Below are 13,910 nucleotides of genomic sequence, written 5' to 3' on the forward strand. Positions count from 1 at the left end.
AATAGGCTGGCCTGACAGCAAGGCTGATACACACAATGGACCAAGGTAGGGCAAGGGGGCCAGAGAAGGTCCTGAGCCTGAGTCATGCCACCTGGCTTCTACTGCCAGCTTAGTGTCACCAGCCTGAAGAAGCATGTCTTAAGCACAGGCACCAGGCCAGGCGCTTTACAGATATTATCTAAATTGGTCTTCACAACAATCCTGGGAGGCAGGTACTGCTAGTATCTCCACTTGATGGTTGAGGAAACTGAGGCAGATAAAGGTTGAGTGACTTGCCCAGGGTCATACAACTCGTAAACAGTTGAGGTTGAATTTGAACTCAGGTCTTCCTGACTTTAGGTCCTTCTTATCCCGTGGGCTCCCTAGCTGCCTCTTCTCTTTCCTTCTCTGAGTCTCAGATTTTTCAAGTTAAAAATCTCAGCAGTGACAAATTGTAAGAGGACAGAATTTTTGCTGCCACCTCATGGCCAAACATGAAGTCTGAGTCAGTGTCCCAACCATACCTACCATTACTCCACTTTCAGATCCTAGAATCACAAAATTTCTGAGGCAGAGTGGAGTTTGGAGGTCATTTAGACCAACTAAGGCAGATACTTAAAAAGAGTCCCCACTAAAACAAGCCCAGTGGTCTTCCAGACTGGCCTGAAGACCTTCAGGAAAGGGGAATTCACTCCCTCCAAGGCACCTCATTCCACTTTTGGAGAGGTTTAAACATTAGGAAGTTTCTCCTTACATCAGGCCTTACTTTGCCTCTACAAATCTGCCACTCATTGATTTTAAGAACCTGACTACTCATCCTATAGGGCTGATCAAAATTTCCCTCCAAGTCCTGGCCCAGAGCTGGGCCATGGCCTCAGTCATAGGATTCAGAACTGCAAGTGAATGGCTGGAGAGAGTAACTCGTGATTCTTACATCTAATCATGGTGTAGATGGGGAAACTGAGATCCAAAAAGTGAAAAGGACTTGCCCCAGGGCAAATACTCAGTAAGAAGTTGAGACTGGATTAGAACCTGGTTCCTCTGCTTCCAAATCCAGTGCTCCTGACCCTATGCCACCCACTTATCTCCTGGCAGGAGGTTTGTCCCAGTGGGGCCATAGAATGTAAATATTGGTTGAGGACCAGCCGAATGTGAATAAATAAAAGCTCATTGGTTTGGTTTGGAGTACAGTGACTCTATTTATTTAACTGGCCTCTGGATTAATTGACAAAAGAGGCCACCTGGAGCTGAGTCATTCTGGTCTAGGAGGGCTCTTCTGCCCTGGAGACATCCTTGGCTTCCTTGCTCTTCTTCTGATTGTGTTCCTTCTCCAATGGCTCACATTTATCCTGGGGGTGGGATAGGTAGGCAGAAAGCAAGGTTAGGAAACTGGCAGCACAGTACAAGGGAAGGCAGGATCACTGGCTCCATCCAATCCAGGCTCCCTAGGGGGCATCAGTCTCTTGGCCAGAAGAGAAGGCCCAAGTACCATGTTCTTCTCAGCTTCCTGCATTCTGAGGGGTTTGCAGCTCAGGCTCCAGTACCTGGTTACTCCTGAACCCCTCTGCCTGGCTGGTCTGCTGGTGCCTCATAGTGAACCTCTAGGACAGAGCTGAAGCTCTTCTTTCAGCCTCACCTCCTCCAGGCACCAAGATCTGCCAATTCTACCTCAACAAAATCTCTCTCATCTGCTCCATCCTTTCCGTTTCCATTCTCTCCACCCTTGCCCAAGCCTCACTATCACTGACTCCAATTGATTCCCCTGCCTCCAATTTCTCCCCTCTCCAATCCACCTTCCACACAGCCACCTAAGTGTTTTGCCTAAAATCTAGGTATCACAACATCCTCCTCCACATTTGACCAACTCCAAGGGCTCCCTATTACCTCTAGGATCAAATACAGACTCTTCTTTGGGGCATTTAAAGTTCTTTAAAACCTGGTTTCATCCTAATTTCCTGAACCTCTTTGAAATTATTCCCCTCTACACTCTCTATAGTCAGCTATACTCACCTATAACATAACTTTTCATCTGTCCTCTCTGTCTTTACCCAGGCTATACCCCATGCCCAGAATGTCCTTTCCCTCTCAAACCTTATTCAGGACTCAGCTCAGGCATCTCCTTCTTCATGAGGCCTCTCCTGGTCCCCAGAGGGGTGAGTGCCCTTCTGTTTAAGGTTACCCCGTGTCTGTTTTAAATGTGCTTGGCCTATCAGTGCATGTGGTCTTCTGTTCTGAACGTAAGCTTCATGAGGGCAAGGACTATTGTAATTTTCCTCAGCGTGTAGGGAGCCCTTACTTAATGCTCTTTTGCTTACTTGTTTGATTGCCCTCCAGCTCATAGTAGAATAAGTTGCCAGACCTAGAGATCCAAAGCATTGTTTATGTCATCCACCCTGCTCAAAGCCCTTTGGAGGCTCTCTCTGCCTCCTTTGCTTGGCCTCAATGCCAGCCTCTGAGCTTTACCTTGCTCCAATCTGTGTATATAATCTCCTGCTCTTGGAAGCCCAGGCACTTGACAATCTCCTGGAACTCTTTCAGCTGCTCCTCAGAGGCCTTCTGGGTTCGAACTTTGGGAGGGAGAATGAGGACAGTCAAGAAGAGGCAAAAAACCATTATGGAAGAGGCTACAGTAGCCAGTAAGAGTACAGTACAGTATTGGAAGGGTGGAGGGTGGGCATCCTCCTCACACTGGAGTGGACCTTGGGGCTGGTGGCTGAAGCAATGAAGTTTCAAAAGAGTGTGCAAGGTCTGGTGCATGGAAAGAGCCAGAATCAGGGAGGGTTAGAGTTTGGGGCCCAGAAGAAGGAGACCCCATGAGAAGAGGGGATGGTAGACAGGGTGTGTGGGTAATCATGGAAGGATTTGGAGCCACAAGACGCCCTTCAGACTGTCTAGCCTGGCTGCTTGCTATGATGGAGATGGAAACTATGGGCCCCAAGGTCATACACGTATCAAGTAGCAGAGCTTGGACCAGAACCTCTGTCTCTTGCCATCTGCTTTCACCCGCATTCTGTGGAGGAAACATACCAGAAACAGCTGCTCCTCGAAGGATTTTATCACTTGAAAAGTAGATGAGGAAATAAGCATTCTGGTCCTGGGTCAGAGCAATGTGGGCAACATGCACCTCATTTGACTCTAGTGGGAGAGATGGAATGTCCACTGATCACATCTAGTCCTACCCTTTGGGCTAAGCAGAAACAGCATCTTGCCTTCCCCAGCCCAAGGCCTCCCGGAGTATCTTACCATTCTTAAAAAAGGTCCCTTCGGTTCTATTGAAGAAGATCGGACCTTCCTGATGCACACATTTGTCTCCACTAAAAAAAGAGATGTTCCATATAATGTCATACAATAAGAAGGACTTCAGAGTCATATAATCCAAGCCCTCCATAAAGCATAAGAAAATCACGAGGCAAATAGCTTGTTAGTGAGGGAATCTCAGGCTGCATCCTGGGTCTCTTTCCTCCCAGTTGTGAGAAATGACTGTTTCTTGCTTATATTTACTAACTAATTATTGTATTAGGACCAAGGTTTTCCCCCTTTTCTACTGCCTCATTCAGAAACCAACCAGTGTGGGAAATCTCTCTTGAGGTTTACCCAGGCCAAGATCTAATTAGACAGCATTAGAAATTCTAAGTTTAGGCTAATGGGAGTATTCCTGCTCTTTGTGTTTGCTTAGACAGGTCTAGTGAAAGGTTGATTCTCCCTGTTATCAAGACAGGTGATACAGAAATGGATGTCTCTTTGACCAAGATTTGAGGGCCTAACTTATGTATCCCAAGACCTTCATTCTAATGTGGCCCACACCTCCCATTGCGTTAGCCAATCTGCATTGATTTCCATCCCTCAGGAAAGGCATGTAAACCTTGACTCCACCGCCATTAGAGGTCCTTTTGGCCTAAGCGAGATGGCCAAATGATTATCCTTTCATCGATAACCTGTTGGCCCTATTGACAAAATTATTAAATTACCCAGAAAATATGCCCCTCGAACTATTTAAATCATGGCACAGTGCAGGATAGGGGAGACTCAAAGGGGAGGAGGACAAAAGGAAGTTGAGGAGACAGGGGGATGAAAATATTAGGGAAGAGCCACCTAGAATTAGCATGTGGGGCAGGAGGAATAACACCCAATACTATGGAACTAAGCTCTGAGGCAGGCAAGCATAATTCTCCCCTTCATGGGTGAAGAAACTGCGGCTCAGATAGTTGCAGCGGCCTGCTTAGCCCCACATGTCTGCTAAGTGGCAGAGCAAGGACTGGAGACCGGGTCTTCTGATGCCAAGGCTAGTGCTCTTTCTGCCATGTCACTAGAAGAAGACCTGGAGTTGAAAACATTGTGAGACAGAGTAAAGGAGGAGAAGCAGGATGGTTCTTCATTGTGCCTCTTTCCAATTTCCCAGCCCTCTGCTGTATTGAGAACTCTTACACGGTATTGTATTCTATTCCTTGGTATAAGTCCTCTGTCTTATTGGGGATCAGGTAGTAGAAGGATGACTGGATCGCCCCAAACTCTTCTATGTATGGAAGGTAGCGAAGCACTGAGGCAACGTAGTACCACTTGCCAGACAACTGGAGAGACAATAGGCATTGGTTGTTAATATGGAGTCTGGGGTGGGTTGGGGTAAAGTCAGAAATTATAGAAAAGTACTTCTTTCTATGCCTTAACCCATGAGATAGCTTGGATACTATCCCATTGTGCATCTTAAGTGTGAGCTATGATCACTGCATGTGAACCCTGGCCATCTTGGTAAGAGTTGCCTATCATACATCCCTGCCAACCAATCAGGGTGTGTAGAGTTGGGGACCAGGCTATCCTCAATGGCAAGACCCCTATACTGGACTGTACCCAAATGCGGCCCAGGATAGAGAAGCATTGAGATCAATAACTACAGAGAGACCTCTGTCTCTGTCCCAATCTAGACTTTGGAAAGCCCATGGGAAAACACAGACACTAGGAGAGTTAAAAACTCTCCTGTGGGTATAGGGCAAAAAACTCTCCATATCAATGAAATCTAGAAAGGTCACACCACTGGCCTAAGGATTCACAGTTAGCCCTTGGTTGGTTGTCCACTCTCCTCCTTCTATAGGGCCTTTCTGCATAGTTCAATGTCAGCAGTGAAGAGAAAGAGCGTACTCACCCGGTCTATGATGGTGTCATTGAGGGCTGTAGTCAGATTAGCACAGTCTGGCTGCTGACACATGAGCAGAGGTACAAAGCTCAGGATTAAAAGGGCCTGTCTGAGCAGCATGATTGTAGAGGAGGTAGCCACTGGAGGCTGGAGCTGAGTCTCAGGAGGATGAGGAACTGAGACAGAGTTGGACTTTATGACTAGTGGGAGGGCATTGACCTCAGTCCTACTCTGGGCACAGATGGCCCCTTTATGAAGCAATCAGGTGTATGTTTGGGAAACTGCTAGCTCAAAAAATATGTTCTTTCCCCAGACTGAGCCTTGAATAATATTTAAAAGCCCAGATCTGACAACTCCCCTAATAATGAATAGCATTAATAATAACAATAATGGTGCACCGTGTGCTATGCATTGTAAAGTTTAGAAAACAATTTCATGGTGCCTTTCACCTAGTAAGTATTTAAGAAATGATTTTTGAATTAAGCTAATATCCATTATTTCCAATGATCTTCATAAAAGCCTCGGAGGTCCTAAAAGCTCCCATGTCTGTCTTACTGCAAGGTTTTGGGAACTCTTTCTTCACAATAGCCCTGTGAGATGGGTTGTGAAAACAATGCACAGGTGACACAACCGAGGCTTTGTAAGCATACGATTAATCAGGGTCAAAGGCTAGATTTGAACCCAGGCTTGTCCAGACTCTAAATCTTTCTGCTTTCTCACTCTTTCCACTCTCTCCTTAGGCTAGCCAACTATAACTCAAGGGCCAAATTTGGCATGGTACCTATTTTTGTATAGCCCATGAGCTAAGAGCAGTTTTTACATTTTAAAATAAAATTTTATTTTGCATTTAAAAATACAAATTCAAAAATATAAAAACCATTCTGAGCTCACAAGGGCCTTACAAAAAGCAGGCCATGGCTGGATTTGGCTCTTAGCCTGTAGTTTGCTGACCCCTGCCAATGCTTTTCTTTGAGCAAACTGAGCCACAGAGAAGTCATGACATGTCAGAGCTGACAAAGCTAACAAGCCAGTATCATATTTGGGATTCAGACCTAGAGTTCCTCAGTGTTCTTTGCCTTCTCTCACAGCTGAAGGTGATATTCACTCATGGTTTCTCCCCTTCCAATGTTGAAGAGATGAGAGCGGGGCTGCTGATAGTTCCTGGCACAGAGGAGCTTCATAAAGAAATACTTGTTAAATTGAACAGACACTCGGGATTTAGCAGCATTTAATAAATAAAAAAGTGCTTATGATGGTTATTCAATAGTTGAAATGTATCTCTACAGCGTATACATTCCATGTTCTACAGTAACAATGCACTCTCTACCCATCAACCTATTTCAGCCTCACCTCAGCTCTATAAGGCAGTTACTGAGGTCTTATTTACTCCCATTTTACAGATCAAAAAACTGAAGAAGATGCCACATGAATACTTTTGGAATAAATAGTAGATTTCAGTCCCGGTCATATCATACATAATATGGTAATAACTCCTGGTCATGTTTCGTCAATTAACAAAATTTTTTTCAATTAAGAAATGTATTTTGTCTTCTTCTTACCTTCTCTGATACCAACAAAAAAAGGGAAAAACTCTTGTGACAAATACACATAGCCAATTCAATTCACTAAACATTTATTAAATGCTTACTATGTAGTAGACGCTGTACTAAGCCCTAGGGATACAAAAAGAGGCAAAAAATATTCCCTGCCCTCAAGGAGCTTACAATCTAATGGGAGGGCACAGTATGCAAACAAATATATACAAAGCAAGCTATACACAGGATAAATAGGAAATAATGAACAGAGGGAAGGCCCTGGAATTAAGAGGGGTTGGGGAAGGCTTCCTGTAAGAGGTGGGGTTTTAGTTGGGACTCAAAGAAAGCCAGGGTAGTCAAGCAAAATGATGTGCAAAATTGTTTTGGCCATGACCAAAAAGATAGGCCTCATGTTAGTCAGGAGAACCTGACTTCGAATATAGCCTCAGAAACTTACTAGCTGTGTGGCCTGGGTAAGTCACTTAACCCTGTTTGCCTCAGTTTCCTCATTTGTAAAATGAGCTGGAGAAAGAAACTACTATAGTATCTTTGCCAAGAAAATTCCAAAGGGGGTCAGGAAGAGTCAGACACAACTGAAACAATTCATGAGCAGCAACACCTTGAGTTTCTCACTTCTCTGTCAGGAGGTAGACAGAGTGTTTCATCATTGGTCCTCTGTAATTGTTGTTGGTCATTGCATCCTTCGGAATTCTTCGGTCTTTCAAAGTTGTTCATTTTTCAGTGTTCTTACTGTGTAAATTGTTTTCCTGGTTCTGCTCACATCACTCTGCAGCAGGTCTTGTAATTCTTCCCTCATTTTTCTTTTTTTTTTTTTAAAAAAAAAACTTCCCTAATTACATGTAAAAACAATTTTTTAACATTCTTTATTTTTAGTTTTGAGTTCTGAATTCTGTTCCTCCCTCCACCTTTCCCCTCTCCCTGGGATGGTAAGCAATCTGATATAGGTTATACATGTGTAATCATGTAAAATATTTTCATATTAGTCATTTTGTGGAAGAAAACTCAAACAAAAAAAGTGAAAAATAGTATGTTTCAGCCTGTATTCAGATGCTGTCAGAGGCAGATAGCATTTTTCATCCTGAGTCCTTTGGGATTGTCTTGGATCATTGTATTTCTGAGAATAGCTAAGTCATTCACAGTCGTTCATTGTACAGTATTGCTGTTACTATGTATAATGTTCTCCTGGTTCTGCTCAATTCACTTTGTATCAGTTCATGTAAGTCTTTCCAGGTTTTTCCTGCAATCATTTTGCTCTTCATTTCTTAAAGCACAATAATATTCCATCACAATTTGTTCGGCCATTACTGAATTGATGCTTCCCATATTTTTCTGAAACCATCCCTTTCATCAATTCTTAGGATATAAGTACTCTATTACACCCATATACCATAATTTGTTCAGTCAGCCCCCAATTTATGAGCACTTTAGTTTCTAGCTCTTTGTCACTAAAAAAAAAGAGCTGCTATAAATGTTTTTGTATATGTGGGTCATCTTTCCCGTTCTTTGATCTCTTTAGGTCACCGGTAGCTAGCAGTAACAGTATCACTAGGTCAAAGAGTATCCATAGTTTAATAAGTTTTGGAGATAGTTCCAAATTGCTTTCCAGAATGGTTGACCAGTTCACAGCTCCACCAACAGTACGTTAATGGTACTCTTTATCTCTAGCTCCTCCATAATTTTTTATTTTGCTTTTTTGTTAACTTTGCCAATGTCACAACAGGGCATGAAGTGAAATGTAAGAGGTGTTTTAATTTGCATTTTGATAATTATTAGTTATTTGCAGCATTTTTAAATGGCTTCAGATAGATAGCTTTAATTTTCCCCCCTGAGAACTGCTTATTTATATCCTTTGACCATTTATGAATTATGAAAAAGACTTATCCTCATAGATTTGAATCAGTTCCTCGTATATCTAGATATGATACTCTTACCATATAACTTTTCTTCAGAAAATTTCCCCTCAGTTACCTGCTTCTATTTTAATTTTAGTTGAATTGTTTGTGTGTGTGTGTGTGTGTGTGTGTATGTGTGTGTGTGCAAAAACTTTAAATATTGTCCATTTTATCTTGCATAATCCTCTCTATCCCTTATTTGGTTATGAATTCTTCCCCATCTATAGATCTGATGGGTAATGTCTTTTTTTTTTTTGCTCTACAAGTGTGTTTATGATGTTACTCTTTATATCTAAGTTATGTATCCATTTGTATTCATCTTATACATGTTATATATCCATCTTACCTTAGTGTATGGTGTAAGGTGTTGGTATATGCCTGGTTTGTACCAAACTGCTTCTTCCTAGTCATGTATGATATTGGAGTTATCAATAACAATGATAATTAAGAAAAATAATTATTTTTCGTTATAATGAATAATGGCTCACATTTTTATAGTGCTTTAATATTTTGTATTGGCAATCAAAATGGGCTCTTAGCACTCAGTTCAACCAAGTGCCCTTGAAGAGTTTGGCCTTTGTTTCCTTGATTAGATTGGGAGTCCTTGGTGACCTCCTTGCCTCAGGGGAGGGCCTAGTTTACACGTGGGTTTGAGTGACATGTTTGGGACATCAGAGGCTTTTAGACCAAGTGGGTTTAAGTCACCTCTTTGTGATGATTTTCGGTCATGTGGGTGAGTTGCATGTGTGACTCACCCTTGATCCTGAAAAAGATATAAAACCAGTGGTTGGCTTTCTCTTTTTCGGCGCTTTTACCCACAGCCATGGTGGTGCGCGTGACTCTGGGCTGGCCCTTGTTATGAGCTCCCAGGCTGAACCTAGATATTGGTAACTATGAATTGTATTTGGTCTGTCTGTCGATGTTTGTAATTTGTTTGTATTTGCCCCGAAGTTCAGGGTGCTGGCTTTTTCCCCTGAACTAAGTGAATGGTATTTGTATGCTGAATTAAAGTAAGCTTGTTAACCCCTTAATATTGCTTTCCTTAGTACAGCAGAGCAAAAGAACCTGGGCTTTTGCAGTGTGCTGGTAGCATGCTTGTGGTTGGGCTTGTGTTGGTCTTTCACCCCCACAACAGCTGCTAGCCGGATTGTTGAAACATGTTTATAATGGACTTTTTTCAAAACCACCCTGCAAAACAGATAGAATTAGTATAGAGAAAAGAACAAGACAAGCTGGCAATAATATTGCACAAGGCAGTGACTGTTGCTAGCAGGTCTGCGGAATAAAAGGAAAGTTATGGAACAAGGCTGAGGCTAATGATCCTGCTGGTTCCACCTCTGTCGTTTGTCATTGCCCAGATATTCACTTCCCTGCTGATCAGGAAACATTGTTTCTATGTAGTTCCTGTGGAGTTTTGCTAGGTAGACCTCCAAAAATGGGGGTGGGGGTGGGGGAGGGGGTGGGGCTTAGAAAATCAAAGCCATATTCAGAAATGTAACAGGAGTTAAAACGAATGTTCTTAACCTTAAGTCAAATAGTTGACTTAGACCAGGGACTCTGAGTTAGCATTAGGAAGAAAGTACAGCTTTATTATTAGCTTGGAAACTTCCTTTGGCTATTCATTGTTGCCCTCAAGGAAGTTATGTTCTTATAGGGCAAGACAAAAAACAGAGGAGTGGCTGTGGTTTGGTCTTAGAAGTCATGGGAATTACTTAGGGGAGGCATAGGTAATTGATTAGCAAGCCATTTTCAGGTACAATGGTAGTAAAGATTGGATTTCCATACAGCAAAATATGAGGTGGAAAGAGGTAGTGGGAGTAGGTTTGATTGGGGTGAGAGGAGGGGAGAAACAGGAGAAGAAGTGGGAGGGCTCCCTATCAGGAAGACAGTTGGGCTGAAATGTGGTCAAAGTCGGAGCCGGCTGCACGTAATGGGCTATGTGAATTTGTGTTCATTAAATCACCACTAAGAACAGCATGGCCCCATGGTGGAAGTTGCTCTTCCAGGGTCTGGTCTCTGAAGGTTTGGTTTGGTGGGTGCAGTAGCAGTGCCAGGGCCCATATGGCAGGAATGGGGTCATTTAGTAGCTGCAACCCCCCAGCAAGTAGTAACAAAGATGGCTTCAAGGAGGCTGAAGACCTGGAGATGACAGAGAAGACTCATTCAGCACCTGCAACACCATTTAAGGTGCCTAGTAGAGACACCATGATTGAAAGTGGTTGGGACATCTAACAAAGAGCCATGCTTGACAGACAACAATTAACCCTAGGAGAGAGCTGAGAGAGACACACAGTGCTAGCGGAGAGCATCAGAGGATATCAGGGTCTGGGTAGCAGTAGCAATATGACTTGCCATGGCCATGAGTGTTCTTGGCCTGGGTGCCCCTTCTTTTATGTTCCCCAGCCATATGAATTCCAGATTTGAACTCAAGTCTTCCTGACTCCAGACCCTGCACTCTATCCACTGCGTTAGCTAACTGCCCCCCAGTGTCTCAGCCTAGATTAAATGAAATCAAGGATGACACTGAGGTGCTAGCAAAGTGTGAAGTTCAACTCGAAGAACCTGAAGTTATCAAAAAGCTCAATGTAAACTCCTAAAATTATGAAATGAAGCAAGTAGTTTCAAAATACATTCATTCAAAATACATATATTTTGAAAGAGAGATAGTATACTTAGACTAGGATTCCCAAAAGCCCATTTTCAGTTAACAAGTCTATTTAATTAAGAGCCTACTATTGGCCAGGCTCTGTGCTAAGCACTGGGGGGACTTTAAGTCTCAGCTAAAATTCTACCTTCAACAGGAAGCCTTCCCCATTTCCTCTTAATTCCAATGCCTTCCCTCCACTGCTCATTTCCCATTTATCCTGTATAAAGCGTGTTTGTACATATTTGTTTGCCTGCTGCATTCCCCTTGAGATTATATGATCACTGAAGGCAGGGGCTGTCTTTTGCCTATCTTTATATCCCCAGCATTTAGCACAGTGCCTGGCACAGAGCAGATGCTTAATAAATGCCTATTGACTGACTGACTGACTGACTGACTGACTGATGGAAATAAAGGCAAAGAAACAGTCCCTGTTCTCAAGGAGCTAACATTCTAACGATAGAGACAATATGTGAAAAACAATATGGCAACAAAATATACAGGATAAATTGAGTTTAACTGCATGAATGCAACTAGGAAACCAATTATATCAAAAATAGATTAATTTTTAAAAGCTGGTATTTGCTAATAAACTTCATGAACAAGTTCATTCTTCCACAATATTTGATAGAAGGCAAAAACCTTTCAGGTCCTACATAGCACAGTATATACAGCAGCTGTTGCCATGGTGAAAACTGCAGGAAGAAAGATGGAATTATTAGCAGGTGTTCTTACCCTTTTTATGTCAAGGACCCCTTTAGTTATCTGGTGAAGCCTAAGGACTGACCGCTTCTCAGAATAAAGTTTTTAAACGTATGAAATAAAATACATATGATAACGGAGGAAACCAAATACATTGGAATACAGAAAACAAGGACCCCAGGCTAAAAACCCCTGTTAATTAAGGGAATACCCCTATGGACAAGTGTCAAACACCACCATGGCAGAAGTGACGTGAAAGAATTATTAAAGATCTGAGGAAAGGCAGTGAAAATCACATCAAAATGTTGCTGGTCCAGGCAGTAGAAAACTTGACCATTGTTTTGCCCAATGAAAGGCAAGAAATCTATAGAACATGCAGAAAACAAAAAAGCACATCAGAAATGTAAGATTCCTTCGGTCAACAATTGAGTGTGAAAAAGACCAAAGGTTAAAGCATTATAAAGAGGCAAAGCAGGGGAGAACAAAATAGAAACTTAAACAGTAATCAAAAACTCCCGCAGAGGCTTGAGAAGTCAAGGAATCAAAGGGGAGAGACAGAGAGAGGGAGAGAGAGAGAGAGAGAGAGAGAGAGAGAGAGAGAGGGAGGGAACCCCTGAAGAAGGAGGAGGTACAACATTTCTGCCTGCCCGTGTGATTGCAAGCAGTGCAAGACAACCAGAACACAAGTTTGATCAAAGGAGACACAGAAAGCCTGTATACCCTTTATTTAAAAAAAAAATATATATATATATATATTTATACTCTCCACCCCATATAGGTCAAGGGAGACTGACTGATATTCTAACATCTCAGGAAAGCAACAGGGCCAGATAAGATCCTTAATTACAGGCTCAAAGGCTTCACAGTGGCACATGAATTACTGGCAAGGCGTGCTAGTTACCTGTGCCGCGGGGATGGGCCTTGCTTGGGTCTCACACACTTCTCATCAGGGACCCCTGAGTTTTCCATCATAATCCACCTGTGAGTATTTTATAAAGTGACTTTAGAAGGATTGGGCAGCATGTTGTGCTGATGAATTGCCCAAAACAGGTGGCTTGCTCAAAGCAAAATGTCTTTTGACATCTGCTTCTTCCTCAAGGATCAGCTCCAATGACCCCTCCTCCCCCAGGATGCCTTCCTTGATTGCCTCACTTAAAAAGACTCACTTTCTCTCCCTCATCTCCTAAATGTACCTCTTCACCACTTATGATGCTCTAATTTATCTTTTTTTTTTTTTTGGATGGGGGAAGACAAGGGAATTAGGGTTAAGTAACTTGCCCAAGGTCACACAGCTAATAAGTATGTCAAGTGTCTCAGGCAAGATTTGAACTCAGGTCCTCCTGATTCCAGGGCCAGTGCTCTATTCACTGCACCACCTAGCTCCCTCTGTTTATCTTTATCTTTGCCCAAGACTTACTTTTCCTTAGGAGATCACTGAGGTCAGGGACTTAGAATTAGATGTCTCACTGCAGACACATCAACATGTGGCCAGAAACTTCATGAGGCTCACCACGTTCCCAAATGGGTCCAAACCAGATTAAAAGTAATTGGGAAATATTTAACAAAAATAAAGAAAAATACACTACAACATAGATAATGTTTATTTGTGGTTTTTTTGTGGGAATTGGTCATTTCTTTTTCAGTCTCAGTTTCCTCATTTGTAAAATGAGATAAGAACAAATTGCAGATGAGAATACCACCTACCTCATGGAGTGGTTGTGAGGATCTAATGAGATAATGCGTAAAATGCTTTGCCAACCCCAAAGCCCTATAGCTATTGTTATTGCTTGTGTTTTAAAATACCTTTTCTTTTTTGTTATTTAGAACTCAAAAATACCAACAAAATGAGTATATCCATATGCAAGGAACAGAAAAAGAGGATGTGTGTATGCAGTTGTGAATCTATCACACATAACTTATTTTAAAAAATATAATAAACATAAATTTCAAAATTGTCTGTCTCTTAAACTTTCTTCTGTTCTCTTTTGTGTATTTAAATATTTTGGTGA

General features: G+C 42.3%; 1 protein-coding gene across 1 annotated transcript; it reads right to left on the reverse strand.

Annotated features, from left to right (window-relative positions):
• Positions 1–1,153: 1,153 nt before the first annotated feature.
• Positions 1,154–5,295, reverse strand: ORM1 (orosomucoid 1). The gene is made up of 6 exons (XM_036751020.1): positions 5,117–5,295; positions 4,405–4,547; positions 3,223–3,293; positions 3,007–3,114; positions 2,443–2,546; positions 1,154–1,328 (listed from the first exon to the last, which is right to left on the reverse strand). Exons 1-6 carry the CDS (start codon positions 5,225–5,227, stop codon positions 1,242–1,244), a joined length of 624 nt encoding a protein of 207 aa, XP_036606915.1. The 5' UTR covers positions 5,228–5,295; the 3' UTR covers positions 1,154–1,241.
• Positions 5,296–13,910: the final 8,615 nt, after the last annotated feature.

The sequence above is a fragment of the Trichosurus vulpecula genome, chromosome 3 (genome assembly GCF_011100635.1).
Source record: "Trichosurus vulpecula isolate mTriVul1 chromosome 3, mTriVul1.pri, whole genome shotgun sequence".
NCBI classification, from domain to species: Eukaryota; Metazoa; Chordata; class Mammalia; order Diprotodontia; family Phalangeridae; genus Trichosurus; species Trichosurus vulpecula.

Excerpts from the sequence above, each read along its gene's own strand:
- ORM1 (XM_036751020.1), bottom strand. The coding sequence starts at position 5,227 with ATGCTGCTCAGACAGGCCCTTTTAATCCTGAGCTTTGTACCTCTGCTC. Across the intron at positions 3,294-4,404 it reads GGAATAGAATACAATACCGT|TGGAGACAAATGTGTGCATC; the intron begins GTAAGAGTTCTC and ends CTCTTTTTTTAG. Across the intron at positions 2,547-3,006 it reads TCGAGGAGCAGCTGTTTCTG|TTCGAACCCAGAAGGCCTCT; the intron begins GTATGTTTCCTC and ends TCCCTCCCAAAG.